Source organism: Crocodylus porosus, unplaced genomic scaffold (genome assembly GCF_001723895.1).
Source record: "Crocodylus porosus isolate Cpor-Errol unplaced genomic scaffold, CroPor_comp1, whole genome shotgun sequence".
Lineage (NCBI taxonomy): Eukaryota > Metazoa > Chordata > Crocodylia > Crocodylidae > Crocodylus > Crocodylus porosus.
The window spans coordinates 4,788,325-4,804,183 of NW_017728915.1; the positions used below are offsets into that span (position 1 = coordinate 4,788,325).

The following is a 15,859-nucleotide window of genomic DNA, read 5'->3' on the forward strand; positions in this document are numbered from 1 at the left end:
AATCCAGGGGGCTGAGGGAGCAAGTGGGGGTGGGCATGTGGGCCCTGCAGGGGGGGTGGTAGCCCCTGTTTGGGGGGCTGTGGCCCCTGTTGGAGAGGCAGCAAAACATATAGGTATTTAGAATTCACTTTATTATGAAGATAGAGACACTGGTAGGCTTCCAAATTGCTTTAACACTGTAGATATATCAATAAAACATTTTCCAACTGATCTCTGTCTCTCTATATAGTGGTCTTTTCTTTTAATTGTGGAGGAACATGAATTTGGGGATATTTTACAGAGTGACTTTGGGATTTTTTTTATCAGGGATTTTTCAGTGTTCAAATAAGGAACACCAGAATTCCTGCTAGGGAGTCCAGTGGCAGGTTCCTGTCTGCTCAGAGCTGGCACCTTGGACCCAGGTGGAGGTGGCTGAACTCATGCCAATAGGTGCCAGGAGGACATACTCTGACAGTTCAAAGCAGGCCATCACACCCAGAACATCTTCTGGGCAATAGCTGCCTAGATAGCCGAGCAGGGGGCACATGTGGCAGTAGTGCTGTACAAAAGCCAATTTTTCAGCCACGGTCCACTGGCAGCTGGCACAGAGGAGCAGATGCCTCTACTGGCTGTGCAGTCCCCACCTGGCTCTGGCAGGTATGCAGCAGATCACAGCCCCTGCTGCCAGACCCCTGCAGCAGGTAAAGGGTGCTGGAAACTCTCAGGGCTGCTTCAGCAATCCAGCTGGCACAAGGGGTAGTGTCCAGAGGTACCAATTGGCTGGGCCCCAGAAGCTCCTGAGAGTGAACAGCCCTGAGCTACTTGGCAGGGAAGCTTTTTGTACTGATGGGGCCAGGACAGGGTCCCCCTGGCTGCAGATCTGGGAGGAGCCGGGCAGGGTTATTTTGCCCCAAGTGGCACAATTTGTTCCACACCAAAGTGTATGTCTAGGCATGTAGGCTGAGGGAGAAAGCCCCGGCTCAAATTTGCACTGCTTCTACTTGAGCTGCTGCAAGCGTACGTGCTTGCATGTGTGGATGTGCCCCATGGGTCCTCATAAGACCACCCAGCTAGGCACTTCCTGTTCCTTCCTTTGCAGGAGAGAAAAAGAATCAGCATCTTAAGTTTGGAAGGGACTTTAGGGTTCATCTAGTCCAACAGTCCCAGGGATGCACTATTTCTATACCTTGCCTATTAAATACTTGTCCAGTCTCTTCTTGAACCTCTAAAAAAGGAGATTCCACAATTTCTGTAAGCAAACAGATCTAGGAAGGCAGGAGGCAGAGTGGCTAGGGCAGTGATTCTCAACCAAGGTGCTGGGACCCCCAAGACTGCCACCAGATCCTTCGAAGGGGTGATGCAAGGTGTGAAGAGATAAGCAGATAAGCTAAGCAGATAAATGCAAATTCAGCCTTGTTGCTGCCTGAAAGATCCTCCACCCCCACTGTATGCCCCCCATGGAAGGAGGTTAGCTCTGTAATACATACATTTGTTTTTGAAATTGGGTGCCACTTAATTCACAAAAGTTATAGAGGGGTGCCTCGAGTCCAAAAAGGTTGAAAACAAGAAACACTGTGCTAGAACCACCATTGTTTTCGCAAGAGCAGCACCCTTTACTGCAAGGGAAGCAATGACAAAGATGACTTGGGACAGGATAGAAGTAAGTCAGAGGACTGGAGCCATGCGAAACAGACACAAGGGCACCGGTGCATCACATGATGGTGCCGCCAAATCCAGAGGACAAGCAGTATTGCCTTGCTATCTGTGTTCCCTCCAGTCATGTCACCCCTTGGAATATCTCTAGTCTGCATACACATAATGCAACCTTGTATATATCCCTTTGTATATATATCCCTTTGGTATCCAAGTGTTCTACAACTCTCTCCATCAAACAACATTACAAAGGAATATGTATGATTTTTTCCAGAGAAAAGGAAGGCTGTTATTTTTTAAAACTCATCGCCAATCTTGTGGTGCTCATCACCAATCACTGGGTATTCATCTTGTGAGACCCATATCCTGTTGCCAGGGTGCTAAGCATCTGCTTAAAAAGGGGTATGCAACCCAAAAAACTGTGCTTGTAAAAGATCTGCAATGTGCAGAGCTATGACTCTCTGTTCCTGGACCAATGCTGTATCCTCTGGGCTGTACTGCCTAAAGGTTTCACTGCAGCTGGCTGGGGTAGGCCCAGTTCTAGGGCTCTGATCAATCTCATTCATTACTCACTAAATCAGTTTTATTTTAAATTTTCCTGCACACCAGAGTTCTGATTTGCAGGATCACAAAGCATCCACTTGGACCTCGTAAATAAGACAGCTTGCATGTCCACAAAGAAAGAAGGTCCCACAGAGAGCTGGGTAAAGCAGAAGTATTACTTATGGATACTGGTTTCAATGTGAAAGTGAAATTCAATATCACTCTTAGTGACTGGGTCTGGGGGAATAGTGAAAATAAATGAACATTAAATGGAAAACTAGTGAAATCCAGCATAGGACTTATCTGATTAATAAGTACAGGAATGATTAGCTCAGACCTGACCCTGTGCCAGGTTCTCTCACCAACATCCAGACAGTTTTTCATCTGTGCACATCACCTGTGTGCAGACAAACAGGATACCACATACCCATCACATAAACAAGGCCTAGCGACTACTTAAGCATGGTTTATGTCCCTTGCCCAGGAAACATTTTTACCCACAGAGCAGAGTTTTTCAACCTAGAGTAAATGTACTTCTGGGAGTACATGGCAAACTTCTAGAGGATACACAAGAGGAAGGAATGGGAATGCAGAAGGGAAAAAGGGAAATATAAATGGAGGAAAAGGAAGAAGGAAAACTAAAGTGAAGAACAGATCACTAGTGCTAGTCTTAGATTGTTGAGAGGTTACACTGTGGTTGCAATGACCTAAAATACTACTTGTCTATTTTTCATAACAAAGAAGCATAGGGGGATACAGAAGAGTAACAAGTTTAAATGGGATTATGGGACACGACAGTTTGGAACCACTGGTCTTGGTACTGTCCAATGCTGCATGTGTTGCCTAGTCTCAAGCACACTGAAGCCGTGGCCACAAGTTACATGTATTATGCAATTAATGAGTTAATTGCATAATAAAATTAAACCAGATACATGTGCAAAGTAAAAATTGCACCGTAAAATAACTATCCAGCTATAAAAAGAGCCAACCAGTTACAAAGTTAGTGCTTGAAAATGTGTAACAATTTTAAAGCTAGTTTCTACCCAGCTTTAATTTGGAAGTGTGGCAGGGCCCTCAGTCTAAATAAGTTCAGCTGCAGATCAGAACAAGTTGTATTATAAGCTATCACTGTTCCTGTACTGCCCTGGGCATCAAACACACTTAGTGAGGAGGCCTAGAGATTAGTCTAAGCATACACATGCTAAAATCATTAAATACTGTGAAAAAACAAACAAACAGTCACAGCCTTTTTGGTCCTGTTAAAGTTTGAGATGGAAAACTTCTGGGCTATGCATTGCCACTAATTAGACTCTAGTCATTTTCTATTTCATGTTATTTAACTACGCACCAAATTAAGTCATGTTAGGGTCAGTGTCAGCCACCCAAAGCTATATTTCATTGCTAGAAGCTAACACCCTAATCCATTCAAACACTTTTATTTATCACCCTATTTTCTCACAGTCTCCCTTCAACTTGGGATCATTAGGGCAGACAGATTTTTAATTTAAACCTGTCCACATGGCTGCATCAAACAGCATTCCAAGGAGCATACATTTGTTCCCCTTTAAAAACTCACCACCTAGAGCAGTCGAGCAGATAAATTCTAGATGTCAAACCCAGATTTTATTACTAGATGCTCCAAGAATTTTTGCTGCTCAGCAGCAATCAATAAAGTTTTGATTTTCTGGGTTTTTATAATTTTCTGTTTCACCTAGGATGGAAAGAAGGATGGATTCCATCTATCAGAGAGGAACAGTAAAGCCAAGCCACAGACATGCAATATAAATCAGGATACCAGAGCTTCCTGGGTACAGGAAGTGCTGGGTGAGATTCTCTGGCCTGTGATACAGAGGTGAGACTAGATAATCATAATGGTTTTGGATGTCAATAAAGAATCAAGGCCACAGGGACTGGTGGGAGGCGGGGGTGTCTATGCCTTAGACACTACTGTGACCTGCAGTCTAGTGTGTGAATACCTAAGGTAGATATACACTCAGGTACTGGAGACAGTCTAACAACCCCACCCAAGATCTCAGTGTGGGCAACTCCACTCCCTAGGGTGACTTTTGCAGCCCACATTGAGTTCAGTGATGCTGCAGCTAGATGGTTACCAGTACTTGAGCTAGGTAGTTTATCCACATGATGCTGTGTCTGCAGTATACATGGACCCTTAGTAGTCCTCCTAATTCAGAACTGAAAATGGAGGGTGCAGAGACAAACCCATGGAGAAAGTCCAGTTGGAAAAAATAGCCACAGTAAGCAAGAAGCCATATCCCCTTAGCAAACTGATGTCCACTGTACCAGATGTTCTTCCACAGGGAGTGGGAAGAAAAGGTCCTCTTTGTGTCCACTCTACAGCAAGTGCATCCTGAAAGCTACAGGCAAGGCTGGCCTTCTGGCCAAGGATTTCTGTTACTGCAGGGGGCTTCCCCTCTTCATTCCAGGAAAAAGGAGAAACATCTACAAGCTGCTTTGCTGGGTAAGAGGCTCAAGCATCAAGGAATCCACCATCTGCACAGATGTGTCCTGGCTTTTCTAGGCCAGTGTAACACCTAATTTCAAACAGGAGAGAATCCTTAACATGGATTCACACATATGGCATAGGAAGGACTCCAAGTACATAGAACTGTCCACGGAGTAGTGCTGAACCACTTCTATGGGTTCAAAAAATACCTCTGAATAATGATGTGCCCTAATGACCACCCCCTACCGGCAAATGTTCTATTAACCATCTATTGATAGTTAACTGTCTTGCACAGTACTCTTGTAACCCCATAAAATCCAGCCTGGAGCCCAGCTCTCTTCTGTGGCAACATGGGTCTGATCAGAAATCCACTGAAATCAATGGAAAGACACCCTTGATTGCAGTGGGCTCAGTTTGCAGAAGATAATGGGAGTTGGAGAGGATATTTTATATCTGTTACTGGGCCCTAGGTGCAGAAGAGTTGGAGGCCTGTACCTGATCACCTGAGAGATCAGGCAGAGCCTGAGAGAGAGGGGGCTGAGGAGGAGGGCAAAAGAGAAGTGCGGAGTGGAAAGAACATTGTGCAAGTTCATTTCCCATGGTTAAGAGGAGGAAGAATGAAGGAGGGAAGAGAATGAAACAATGGTGATAATGAAAAGCAAAAAGAAGAGAAGCCAGCTGAATGTTGCTAATTGCACCTGATGTTTTAATTCAGTTTCCCCAGGCATTTGAATCAATCCCTTGGGTGCCTCTCTCCAAAGCATCTTCCCTTCAGCTGGGGCTGAGAAATCATTTTCATCCAGCACAAGAGTAAACAAGGCGCGCTGAGCAGCCAGACTCCTGTGCATTGGGCCGGCTCCTCAGCACTACAATTCTTGTTCAGAAGAGTTTGTTTGCCTGTCTCTTTCCCATAGCCTGCCTGATCTCCTGGCAGGGCCAAGCAGATAGCCTATGCATGTCTATGTGTGTAATCTCTCTCAAGGAAAGAAATTACACCTTCCAGAATAGAGCATCTGTGACTGATGATCCCGTGGGCACTGAATATGTCTTCCTTGGGGACTTTCTTGCAGCAGATGATACAACATGTTCCCCCTAACCTCTCAATATAACTCTCTTGGTCCCCCAAGCTCTGCTGTGAAGGAGCACATTCAAATCACTGGATGCAGTCTCTGGCCAATGTTTCATAGGAGACGAGCTAAATAATTTGAATGGACATGTCTAGCCTCAAAACCCATGATGCTTTACAGGGAGGCTCCCACTAACTTAAGTGGGAATCTGTTCAGTCCCACTCCTTGTTTCCATGATACTCTCAACATGGAGGAAGAAAATAGATGAGATCTGGAGGTAAGAAGCCAAGTGCATTCATCAGGGATATGACTGTGCAGAAAAGACATAGTGACATTCCAGGTTTAATTTCTCAGTGAACCTAGATGAAATGCACTGTGTGTGCAAAGGTGGAGCTAAATCCTTTGTTCATTCATGCTGGTGTAAATCCAGAACAACTCCACTGATTTCAGTTAAGTTACTTTGGTGTCACATAGACACGAAGGATAGCAGAATATGCCTTGATTTTTCTAGCTGCTGGCTGCCCTGTAAGAACCCAGCTGGGTCCTTTTTGCCTCTTTCATCCATGCCCATAATCAACATCTGCAACTCAGAATTCAGCTGCCAATTTTGTGGAGGAACCAGAACAGAGTTGTTAGTGTGGACAGCTCCCAACTCACTCTCCCTCATCTGCACTGAGTCGGCAAGCGCAGAGAGAGCAGTACTTATTTTCATTCAGGCAGCAATAATGCTTTACTGTCAGGACCTAGTATATTTTCCCTTGCTGTCTGATTTTAAAATAATTATGAGGGCTTTACTTGTGTAACAGTCTCTAGTCAAGATAAAAAACTGATGCTGGGAGATTTAAAAGCAGACTAGCCCAAGCCTAAACGTTTCCTGAAAATTCTTCCCCTCTCGGCTTCTCAGTTTGTTTACAGAAGCGTGTTGGGTGATGCCAAGGTGTGAACACAGAGTGTTTTTTAAGCAGGTGGCATCACTTAATTGGGCCCTGACATGCCCTGAAGGTAGATGCAGTCATCTGGGGAGGTTTTCTTCACAGGTCTCAGTGGGAGGAAGGTTCAGCAGGGGTGGGGGAGAGAAAAAGATACCAAGGACAAATCTGAAAACAAAAATGAGGCAGGAAAATACTTTTGAAAGACCAGAGCATGAGCCACTCATGGTAAGAGATAAGACAGGATAGGACACTGCTAGAAAACCTTTGTTTTAACTTTGGATCTTACTCAATTCCTACTTTACTAGATTCACTGATCTCCACCATTTTACTTGGGTTTGTTGTTCACTTGCTTCTTACTATAGGACTTTGAATCCTGTTTTATTTCCCTGTCCAAGTTTAATGACTCCTGTTGTGATTACCCAAATGCCTGGTGGCTGTATACAGGTAAAACTCACTCAAGGAAAATTCCCTTTAATGTCCTGCTTACATCCCCCCAGTTGCCTTCACCCCCCCCACACACATCAGTTTCTCACCCTGAATTTGCTACAGAACCAAGTTTCTGTTAAAGAGGGAAACACGCTGCCAAAGTAGGATCATTTGGATCTGGAGCCCACTCCCAAAATTTAGGCGTGGTTACAGATGGGTCTTTGCTTCAGGCAAATATCTGCCTCTCTCCTTCTGCTCTAATTACTGTCACCAAGGTGATGCTATGGCAAGGACATGGCTAATGATAAGCTGGCATGACAATAATAATAGGTTGGATGTCATGCCAAATAAGTGCCCCCAGGTGTCCTGGGAAGCCCTCCACATGCACTGATTCACCCGTAAATTACATGGCTTACATGTCAACAACATGTTTATTCAGAGGGGGAAAAGCTGATTTTGTTAGATGTTTCAGGGCTGTTGTTTTAACCCCCTCCACTCCACACCACTCCCTTGAGAGATCAACACTGGGTAAATACAGAATTCCCTGCAAGTCTGTTCTAACTGGCAATTACTTCTAGAGAGAAAACTTTATCAGGTGCAGAAGAGAGGGGCCATTGGGCTACCAGGCTAAATAGCCAAGTAGCCAAGTCATGGTATCTTGAGAGCCTGCACAACCATCACAGTGATGCTGCCCATCAAACTCTCTGCTTGTTACCTGCACTCCTGCAGGAACCAGAGGGTTTCTCTCCCAACAGATCAGTGTCCCTGGGAAGCCCCTCATGCTAGGCAGCCTGCTTGAATTTCACAAGGAGTTTGTTTAAAAAAAATGTAACAACAACAGTAATAATAATACCAGGAGCCCTGGACTTCTGAGCTCTCTCTCCCTTCCAAATAAAGTTTCTGGGGTCCCAGAGGCTCATTTACCCTGCACAGAGCAGTGACACTCAGAAGTGATGCTTCTTCTCTGACCAGAGAGGTAAATTATTTCCTGATACTTAGCATTTGAAAGTTGCTAAGATTCATGGCTGATTCATCTGGGCTAGTGCCCCTTGGTAGTACATGTCTGTGAAGGGAGATTGGGTGCTGTATTAAGACCCTTTTGTACCCCTGTGCCCCTCACCCTACCCCTTTTTGAAGCAAGGCAGGGAGGGTGTAAGGAAATCAGATGTGCATAGGGTGTTTCTCTCTGCTCCATTTTAGCTTTGCCCACATTGGGATAAGTTTCAAGCCAGGCTTGTTTTCTGGTTGTATCTTCACCTCTATCTAGGCTCAGACAAACCAAATCCATTAAACTCTCATGGTCCCCAGCTTTGAAGCCAACTGTCATCTGAAAGGGTAGAGCACATGCAACAGAGATAAGCATTTACCAAGGGGCTGGAATGGACATTCTACCTCCAAACCACTCTCACCTCATTTTAATGCACTCCTATTTGAGCAGGCATCATGCCAGGGTAGCTTGGTACCAAGGTAACACTTTACACTCCACGTTCCTTGTGACCTCACTGAGGATAAAGCTACATTCAAAAAGTGAGATGCTTTTCAGAATCTTTTTATGCCAGGGGCTCAATTCAACTGGAGTGCAAGCAGGTGTAACTCCTTTGCCATCAGCCGAGTTGTGCTAGCTTACCTCAAGGTTCAATTTAACTCCAAATCTCATTATTATTCTCCCTCATATCCTGTCTTCTCTGAGTATAAAACATGACAAAAGGAGGGTTACTAGACTCACATAACCAACACAAACCACTCTAATACATGGAGCTGGAGTTAAGACCGGGGAACACTAGAAGTTAGAAGCTGTTTGGGTGACAACATGTAATATTAGCTGTCCCCAGGACTAGTTCAGAACTGACACAAGTTAATGACAAATTACCAAAGCTTCCCACAAGGTCACACGTCCTTCTCTCATGCAAAATCCCAGCACATTACCAAAGCTGACATACCTCCATTGTTCAAGATGCTTGTGGCAATGTCACATCAAAGCACAACAGATGGGTCAAAAAATTCCTGCGCTCAGTGGCTTGAGCCAGGATCTGTTATCTGGGTCATGGGCGATGACAGAAGTTTCCTAACAATTACTAGTTCTCCCAAAACAAAACAGCGCATCAAACTTACATGCTAGAAAAAGTTGTCATTTTTTTTTTTTAACAGTTGGCTTGATAGAAAATACACCATTCCAAAGCCCAACCATACAGAGATATGGCTCTAGCAACACAACACAGGGATGGAGTTTTATCAAGAATTTAGTGTGTGTTGGTTTATTTTAAATAATCCTAAAAGTAGCTGAGATTTAAGAGAATTTGGGGGTTTTCTTACTGACCATCAGCATCAAAATGTTTCCAGACGTCCAGGAACTGGGATGCTGTGAGTTCCGCCAGGTGCAGGTAAGGGGCTTGCTGCTTCACTGCCATGGTCCAGTGCCTGGGCAGTCCTGAGCTGCTCTCTTGCTCCTCTCCTCAGCTCCAACGTTGTGGCCAACAGTGTTTCCAGCCTGCTTTCTGCTCTGCCTTTATATAAATGTGCCGTGGCCCGCAAAGGAAGGCAGCTGCCACTAGAGGGTGCACAGACTCTGAGAACTCAGGATGAGACCAGAAGCAAGTAAAGGAGCCTGGGCAGAGGCTGGGATGGGGGTCAGGATTTAAAGGGACACCTAATATCCAGGAAACAGTAAACTGTTTTTGCAGAGGGGGAGACAACAGCCTTTAGCAACACTCCCCAATTCTCTGCAATTGCAGCCCATGTTGCTCCCTCAGCTAATGGCAACTCTGTCAGCAGAGCAAGGGTCCCTGTGCCCTCCAATGAAATAGGCCAGATGGACTCATTTTAAAGTAGCCCAATTCAAACTGTCCACTACTCAGACTCTCAAGACCCCTTGCTCTCTCACTGTGGTGCCCAGCCCAGGCAGTACAGTGCTGTTCCAGCATGGCCTTGTATAGCAAGGAAAACTAGTTACATAGAGAGCTGATGGGGGCAGGTGCAAGTTAACCTGGGGAGGGCTCATACAAATCCCACCCCCCCAGCAGGTACTCACTAGCTTCTGGCATGTCAGTCTCAGCAGAAATCAAGGATTGAAAAGACCAAAGAGGCAGCATCCTCTCTCACCCAGAGAGGTCAGTTTGCATCTGGCAAGCTGGGCTCACCAGACGAAGTCACCCTGGTCCAGTGCATGGGGCCATGATAGCCTATACAAGCACCAAAGAGGACACAAGCTGTGGCACAGCTGTAGCCAACAGAGAATCCAAGCAGTGGAGATGTGTCCAGATGGTGCACATGAACCATTTAACTGACAATTGCAACCTGCCTTATTACTGGTATGATGTACAGAGCCATTCTTCCAGAGCATCCTGGCAGGGTCATTTGGGGCTCCCTGCTGCCTCTTCCCATGCCAGACTTCTTCATTGGAGAGGGGATATTGATCTCTGGGGCTGTCAATCCAGAAGCTTTTAGAGGCACCGGGCACTAACAATTATATATGATACTCAAATTGTGCCCGGGCACAAAGCCTAGCCAGGGATCTTACACGCAGCACGGCAGAGGCAGGCAGTAGCACCAAACCAGCTCTATTACACTCCAAGCAGGCTGGGTAGAAGGATTCTTTCTCATTCTGATGCATCTCTCATTAATGAATGCAACTACCTCAGAGGCCCAGAAATATCCCCTAGCTCCAGCTAGTAGAAGCCTACCAAGCGTGAAGACTAGACTCTCTCTGGTTTTTTTTCTGGGTCTTGCTTGTAGGACAGGGAAGATTATGAATCTTCCAATTAGACTTAAGGCTCTTGGGGGCAGGGACTGCACTAGCATTATTGTTTTCACCACCTGGGTCTCACACCTGGAACAATGAGACCTGACCTTGAGCGTGGCCTCTTGCACTTCATAGAGTACTGCCATAAAACGACAATAGTGCTATCAGTCTTCCAGCAGTGACAGTCTTACAGTGCAATGTCAGGAGGCACTAAAGCAAAGGGTGACACCTTTTGAGAAAATACGAGCAGTTCTGAACTACAGCCCAGTTCTGGATCCATGCCATCATTTAGGTTTGGACTAGACCTGTTTGAAGCAGCTACTATTCACTTCCGATTCGGATTTGGCTGATTCAGGGGACAGTTGATTCGATTCAGTGATTTGAATTACTGTTCTGATTCAATTCAGCTGAATCTGATTCACAGATTTGGCTGCTGCTGAATCTCTGAATCAGCCAGGCCAGGCCCATCCTGGGCCCCTCGCCCAGCCCGCCAATGGCTGCCCCAGCTCCTGGCACTTGTTAAACCCCACCCCCCAACTCAGCAGGCACTGCCAGGCACCTGCCCCACGCTGTATGGGGGGCTCTGCATAAGCCCCTGATGCCTCACTCTCTCACTCGCCCCCCCACAGGTGTCCTGCCTGGGCCAGCTCTGGCCCTTTGAGAACCCCCCCAACTGCCCCCCAGACTCACTGCTCCTGCCAGTGGGGGGTGATCCTCACTGCCCCCCTCTGCCCTGTGCCACCCAGAAGCCTCAAGGCCTCAGCAGGAGCGGTGAGTTCCAGGGCTTTTCTTGTTTTGTTTTTTTTCTTAAAGGGCTGAAGCTGGCCCAGGTGGGCACCCATGCAGGGGCTGGGGGGGGAGTGAGAAGGCTCATGCAGAGCCCCCCATGCAGCATGGGGCAGTGAGGGTCAGCAGGGATCGCCCCCTGCCTGGCAGCACCTGGTGAACACCAGGGCTTTTTTTTAAAGTACTGGGAGCTGGGATGGGTGGGGACAGCTATGGGGGGTATAGGGGAGCGGGTGGGTGTCAGCGGGGCTGGGGGAGTGGGGACTCTGGGGGGCTGGCAGGGGTCCCTCCCCAGCACCCCCTCCCCCATCCCTAGTAGTTACCAGCTGGGAGTCGGCTGCAGCTCCCTGGTGCTCTAGGCATAAGCCTATAATGCTGTACTTCCATCCAGGCCTGGCTCTTACCTTGATATCAGTTTAATAAGCATTTCAAAGTATTCTGGAAACCACTGGGAGACTGTATGGTGCTTTCTGGGAATCGTTTGATATGGGAAAGCACCTAGAGTTGACAGTGCAAGAGGTACTGAGGATGGATTATTGCTAAAGGCAGAGATTGCCAACCACTTATGGTCCTTCCAGCCCTGTTTCCCATTTCCAGCTTGAGTTAATAACTGAAGCTTCAGAGAAAGGTCAAAACCAAAGACCCAGAGTGGGGAAATCAGGAGAAAAGAAAGATACTGCCAGGAAGGAAGGGAGAATGGAAGGTGAAGCAGTTCCTGCCTGTGCTTCCATGGAGATATTTCTCTCCGTGCTCACTGCAGGGCTTGCTAGTCAATCAACAGCCCAGTGGCAACATGCAGGGGATGCATGGAATGAAGTGGTGGATGAAGCGGCTGCAGCACTTCTGGAAGTGGGTGCAGCTGCTTCTGGAAGCTCTGCCGCTGCTTTCAGGTGAGTGCAATCAGCTGTGGGGGATCCCCCCCCATCGGCGAGATTGGTTGCGGAGGGACACCCCCCTCCCCAGTTCCTGACTGGTCACTGGGGAGGCATGTGCCCCCCGACTCAGATGGCACCAGTCACCCATGCAACAGCCTCAAACTGCTCCCACCCATTGAGTGCCATTTATGTCTCCATCACTCTGAGCTGCAGAATTTGGCCTTTCCTGGGTCCCAAAGGAGCTCTTGATTAGAGCTCCCTTTACTGTCCCATGTCTCCTGGCCAGTGTTTTCCTCCAGCCCTGGCCCTTCATTATGGGATGGAAATCTTGTTCTTCTGTCCCCTTAAATGATCCTTATTCACCCAGAGCAATGACAACTTGTTTCTAGAGATGTAGGCAGGTTTCTCAAAGGGCAAATAAGAAACCAATGGGGTGGGCCACCTGGTGACATGCAGTCAGGGGCTGTTCAACAAGAAAAAAAGTGACTTACCAGGTGTGTTATGAGGGCTTTAAGAGTCTCCTAAAGGACAAATCAATAGCAGTGCTTTTTTCCTGACATGTTCTTTTAACCATAGATCTTGACCTACACCAATACTTCGCAGCATATATCTGCACCTGTCCAACTCAGCAGTGTAATGAACTGGATGAGGTCTACTCGTGAATTCAGAACTGCTTGGAGTCTACTGAGGCAGACCCGGAGAGTCTGTCCAAATAGAAGCTGGGAGGTCTTGTAGAGGAGCTTGGGATGAATGTTTTGCATCTGCAGTTCTCAGAGGCCCATCATTCTTCTTCATTCCATCCAGGAAGAGCACACACCAACTGCTGAAACTTTCTCAGCTTGATGAAGGGTTTTTGAACCTGAAAGCTTGCTTAAATTTTTTTTCCATTTAAGTTGGTCTAATAAAAGATATCAGATTCACCCAAAGAACTGTCTGCCTGTGTCCTTAGACCAACACGGCTACAACCTACAGCCTTGTAAACATTCTTCTTATAGTTGTGCAAGCCAGTCGTCTGGGGAAGAAACTTTGGAAGTAGAGCACAGGTAGTGCAGGTGGGTGATGAGGGGTTTTCTAGATTGGAGGCACTGCCTGACTGGAGGGTCTGAGCGGATGTGCTGATGTAGGTAGTGATTATGGTCTAGTTCAGCATAGCAAAGGAGGCGGAGGCATTGCTGCTCACGGTGGATGTCTGGGGGAGCAAGACAGTTGAGTGGGAGCTGTGATGTATAACCAGGAACAACAATGTTGTTTTGGCTAGTTTGTTAGTGAGGTAGAAGGTGCTACTACCAGTCTTTGTGATGTTTAATTTGAGTCTCCAGTTCTGAAAGTAAGTGCACATTGTAGTGAGGTCCTTTGTCAGAACTTGGTTGATCTGAGAGCTCTTGGCCATCAGAGATGTTACCAGGGATCAGTACATGGAAGTGGCTCTCATCGACCCCTGGTTATGGCCACTTCTGCCATTTGGAATAATCAGGAACAATGGCCACAAACTAACAGAGAGCAGATTTAGGTTGGATATCAGGAAAAACTTCTTTACGGTAAGGGTTGCCAGAATCTGGAATCTTGTCAACCCCTGGCTATGGCTGCTTCTGCCCTAACATTCATCAAATGGGCCTGATACCAAGTGCCTCTTGTGAATATGGTACCCCCTCACAGACCACAAACCACATCATTACAGAAAGCCCTATCTTCCGTTGCCCTGGAAACCTCAATGCTCTTGACAACCCATCTCAATCCTGGCTCAGCTCTGTCCAACATGATATATGACTCCAGCACAGCGTTTTTGTCATATGGAAAAAACCAAAACAGAACTGCTTAGCTGTGTTTCATCATCCCGACATTGCTACTAGTTAGGGGCGCTTCTCCTTAGTTCAAGTGATCAGGGCCTGTGGTTTGAACTGTGTTGTCTCTCTCTTGCTGCTGTGAAACCTCCTGGAGAGCACCACAGTAATAGCCCTGCAGTGCCTGGATGGCTAGGGATTGGTTACAAAGGAACATTGTGCAGATGTAATGGCACAAATGTGGCAACTACTATAATAATAATTCTATAGCTGAGATGTTTTGGATTCTGGGAAGAGGCACCGTGTATGGTCTGAAGTCATGCTGCTTGTCATGTATCAGGGAACAGAAAGGCATCGGAGTCCTCACATGCCTGGAACAGTTAGTGCCAGTTCTGAACTCTGCTGCTGCATCTCTCCTTCCACCCTGTTATTTTAGGCCCTGCATTTATGCCCTGGGGAGCAGTGCAGCTTCCTGCCAGGTCACCCAGACAGTTTTCTGTTGCTTGTCTGCTTTGACTACAGTACTGCACAAAGGTCTCTGCTGCTGTCAACTCATTCTAATTGTGCTGCCTTGACTCCCCCTCACACACATTGAGCATCACTTGACCCTGTTGGTTCTGCCAGCTGTCTCAGTTTTCACAGACAGCAGTAGCCCTGCTTTCTTCTGCATACAGGCTGCTGGGGGATGCAAAACAGTGCTGATCTCTTGCACACAGTGCTGTATTGCTGCAGGCAGCGTGGGGCAGGAACATATGCATACACACCAAAGTCAAGAAGTTCAGCAGGCTGAACCCCAGAGGCCTGCTTCTGAGTTCTCACCCCATGGTTCAGGGGATCTATTTATGTAAAACAAGGCCTGAAGTACCCCTGTGTCCTCTTAGTCCCTGGGAACACCCTAGAGAGTCCTTAGCAACCGGTGGGATACACAGTAGGCCTGTGCAAAGCTGCCACACAAGCAGCTCCCAGACCAGCGACACTCAGCAGCATGAGCCGCCTCACCCCAACCCTGGGCAGCGCTTGCCTCAGCCCAGGTCCCAGCCCCAATCCCTCCCTCACTTTGGGGGCATTGATCTGCCCCACCCCATGCCCCTTCCCTCCCCCCTCTGCCCACCACAACAGACTTACCAGCTGGAGGCAGCTGTGTTCAGTGTTGAGAACTGCTACCTGGGGAGGAAGAACCAGCACCATACCTACAGGCTGGGGAACTCCCTTCTTGTCAGTACAGAGGCAGAAAAGGAGCTTCGAGTCATCATTGATGCCAAGATGAACATGGGTCAGCAGTGTGGGGATGTGGTGAGGAAGGCCAATCACACCTTGTCATGCATCCACAGATGCATCTCAAGCTGGTCCAAGGAGGTGATCCTCCCCCTCTACGCGGCACTGGTCAGGCCGCAGTTGGAATACTGTGTCCAGTTCTGGGCGCCGCACATCAGGAGGGATGTGGACAACATGGAGAGGGTCCAGAGGAGGGCCACTCGCATGATCAGGGGACAGCAGGGCAGGCCCTACAGGGACGTGAACCTGTTCAGCCTCCACAAGAGAAGGCTGAGGGGGGATCTAGTGGCCTGTTACAAACTAGTCAGAGGGGACCAGCAGGCACTGGGGGAGTCCCTG

General features: G+C 47.4%; 1 protein-coding gene across 1 annotated transcript in view; it reads right to left on the reverse strand.

The window, feature by feature from the left end:
* The window catches only part of CALB2 (calbindin 2), a 52,639-nt gene extending 43,073 nt beyond the window's left edge, over window positions 1-9,566 (reverse strand). The window contains exon 1 of the mRNA XM_019535577.1: window positions 9,382-9,566. Coding sequence (XP_019391122.1) covers window positions 9,382-9,472 — 91 coding nt within the window. The 5' untranslated portion in view covers window positions 9,473-9,566. The remainder of the gene's footprint in view (window positions 1-9,381) is intronic.
* Between the last annotated feature and the right edge of the window lie 6,293 nt (window positions 9,567-15,859).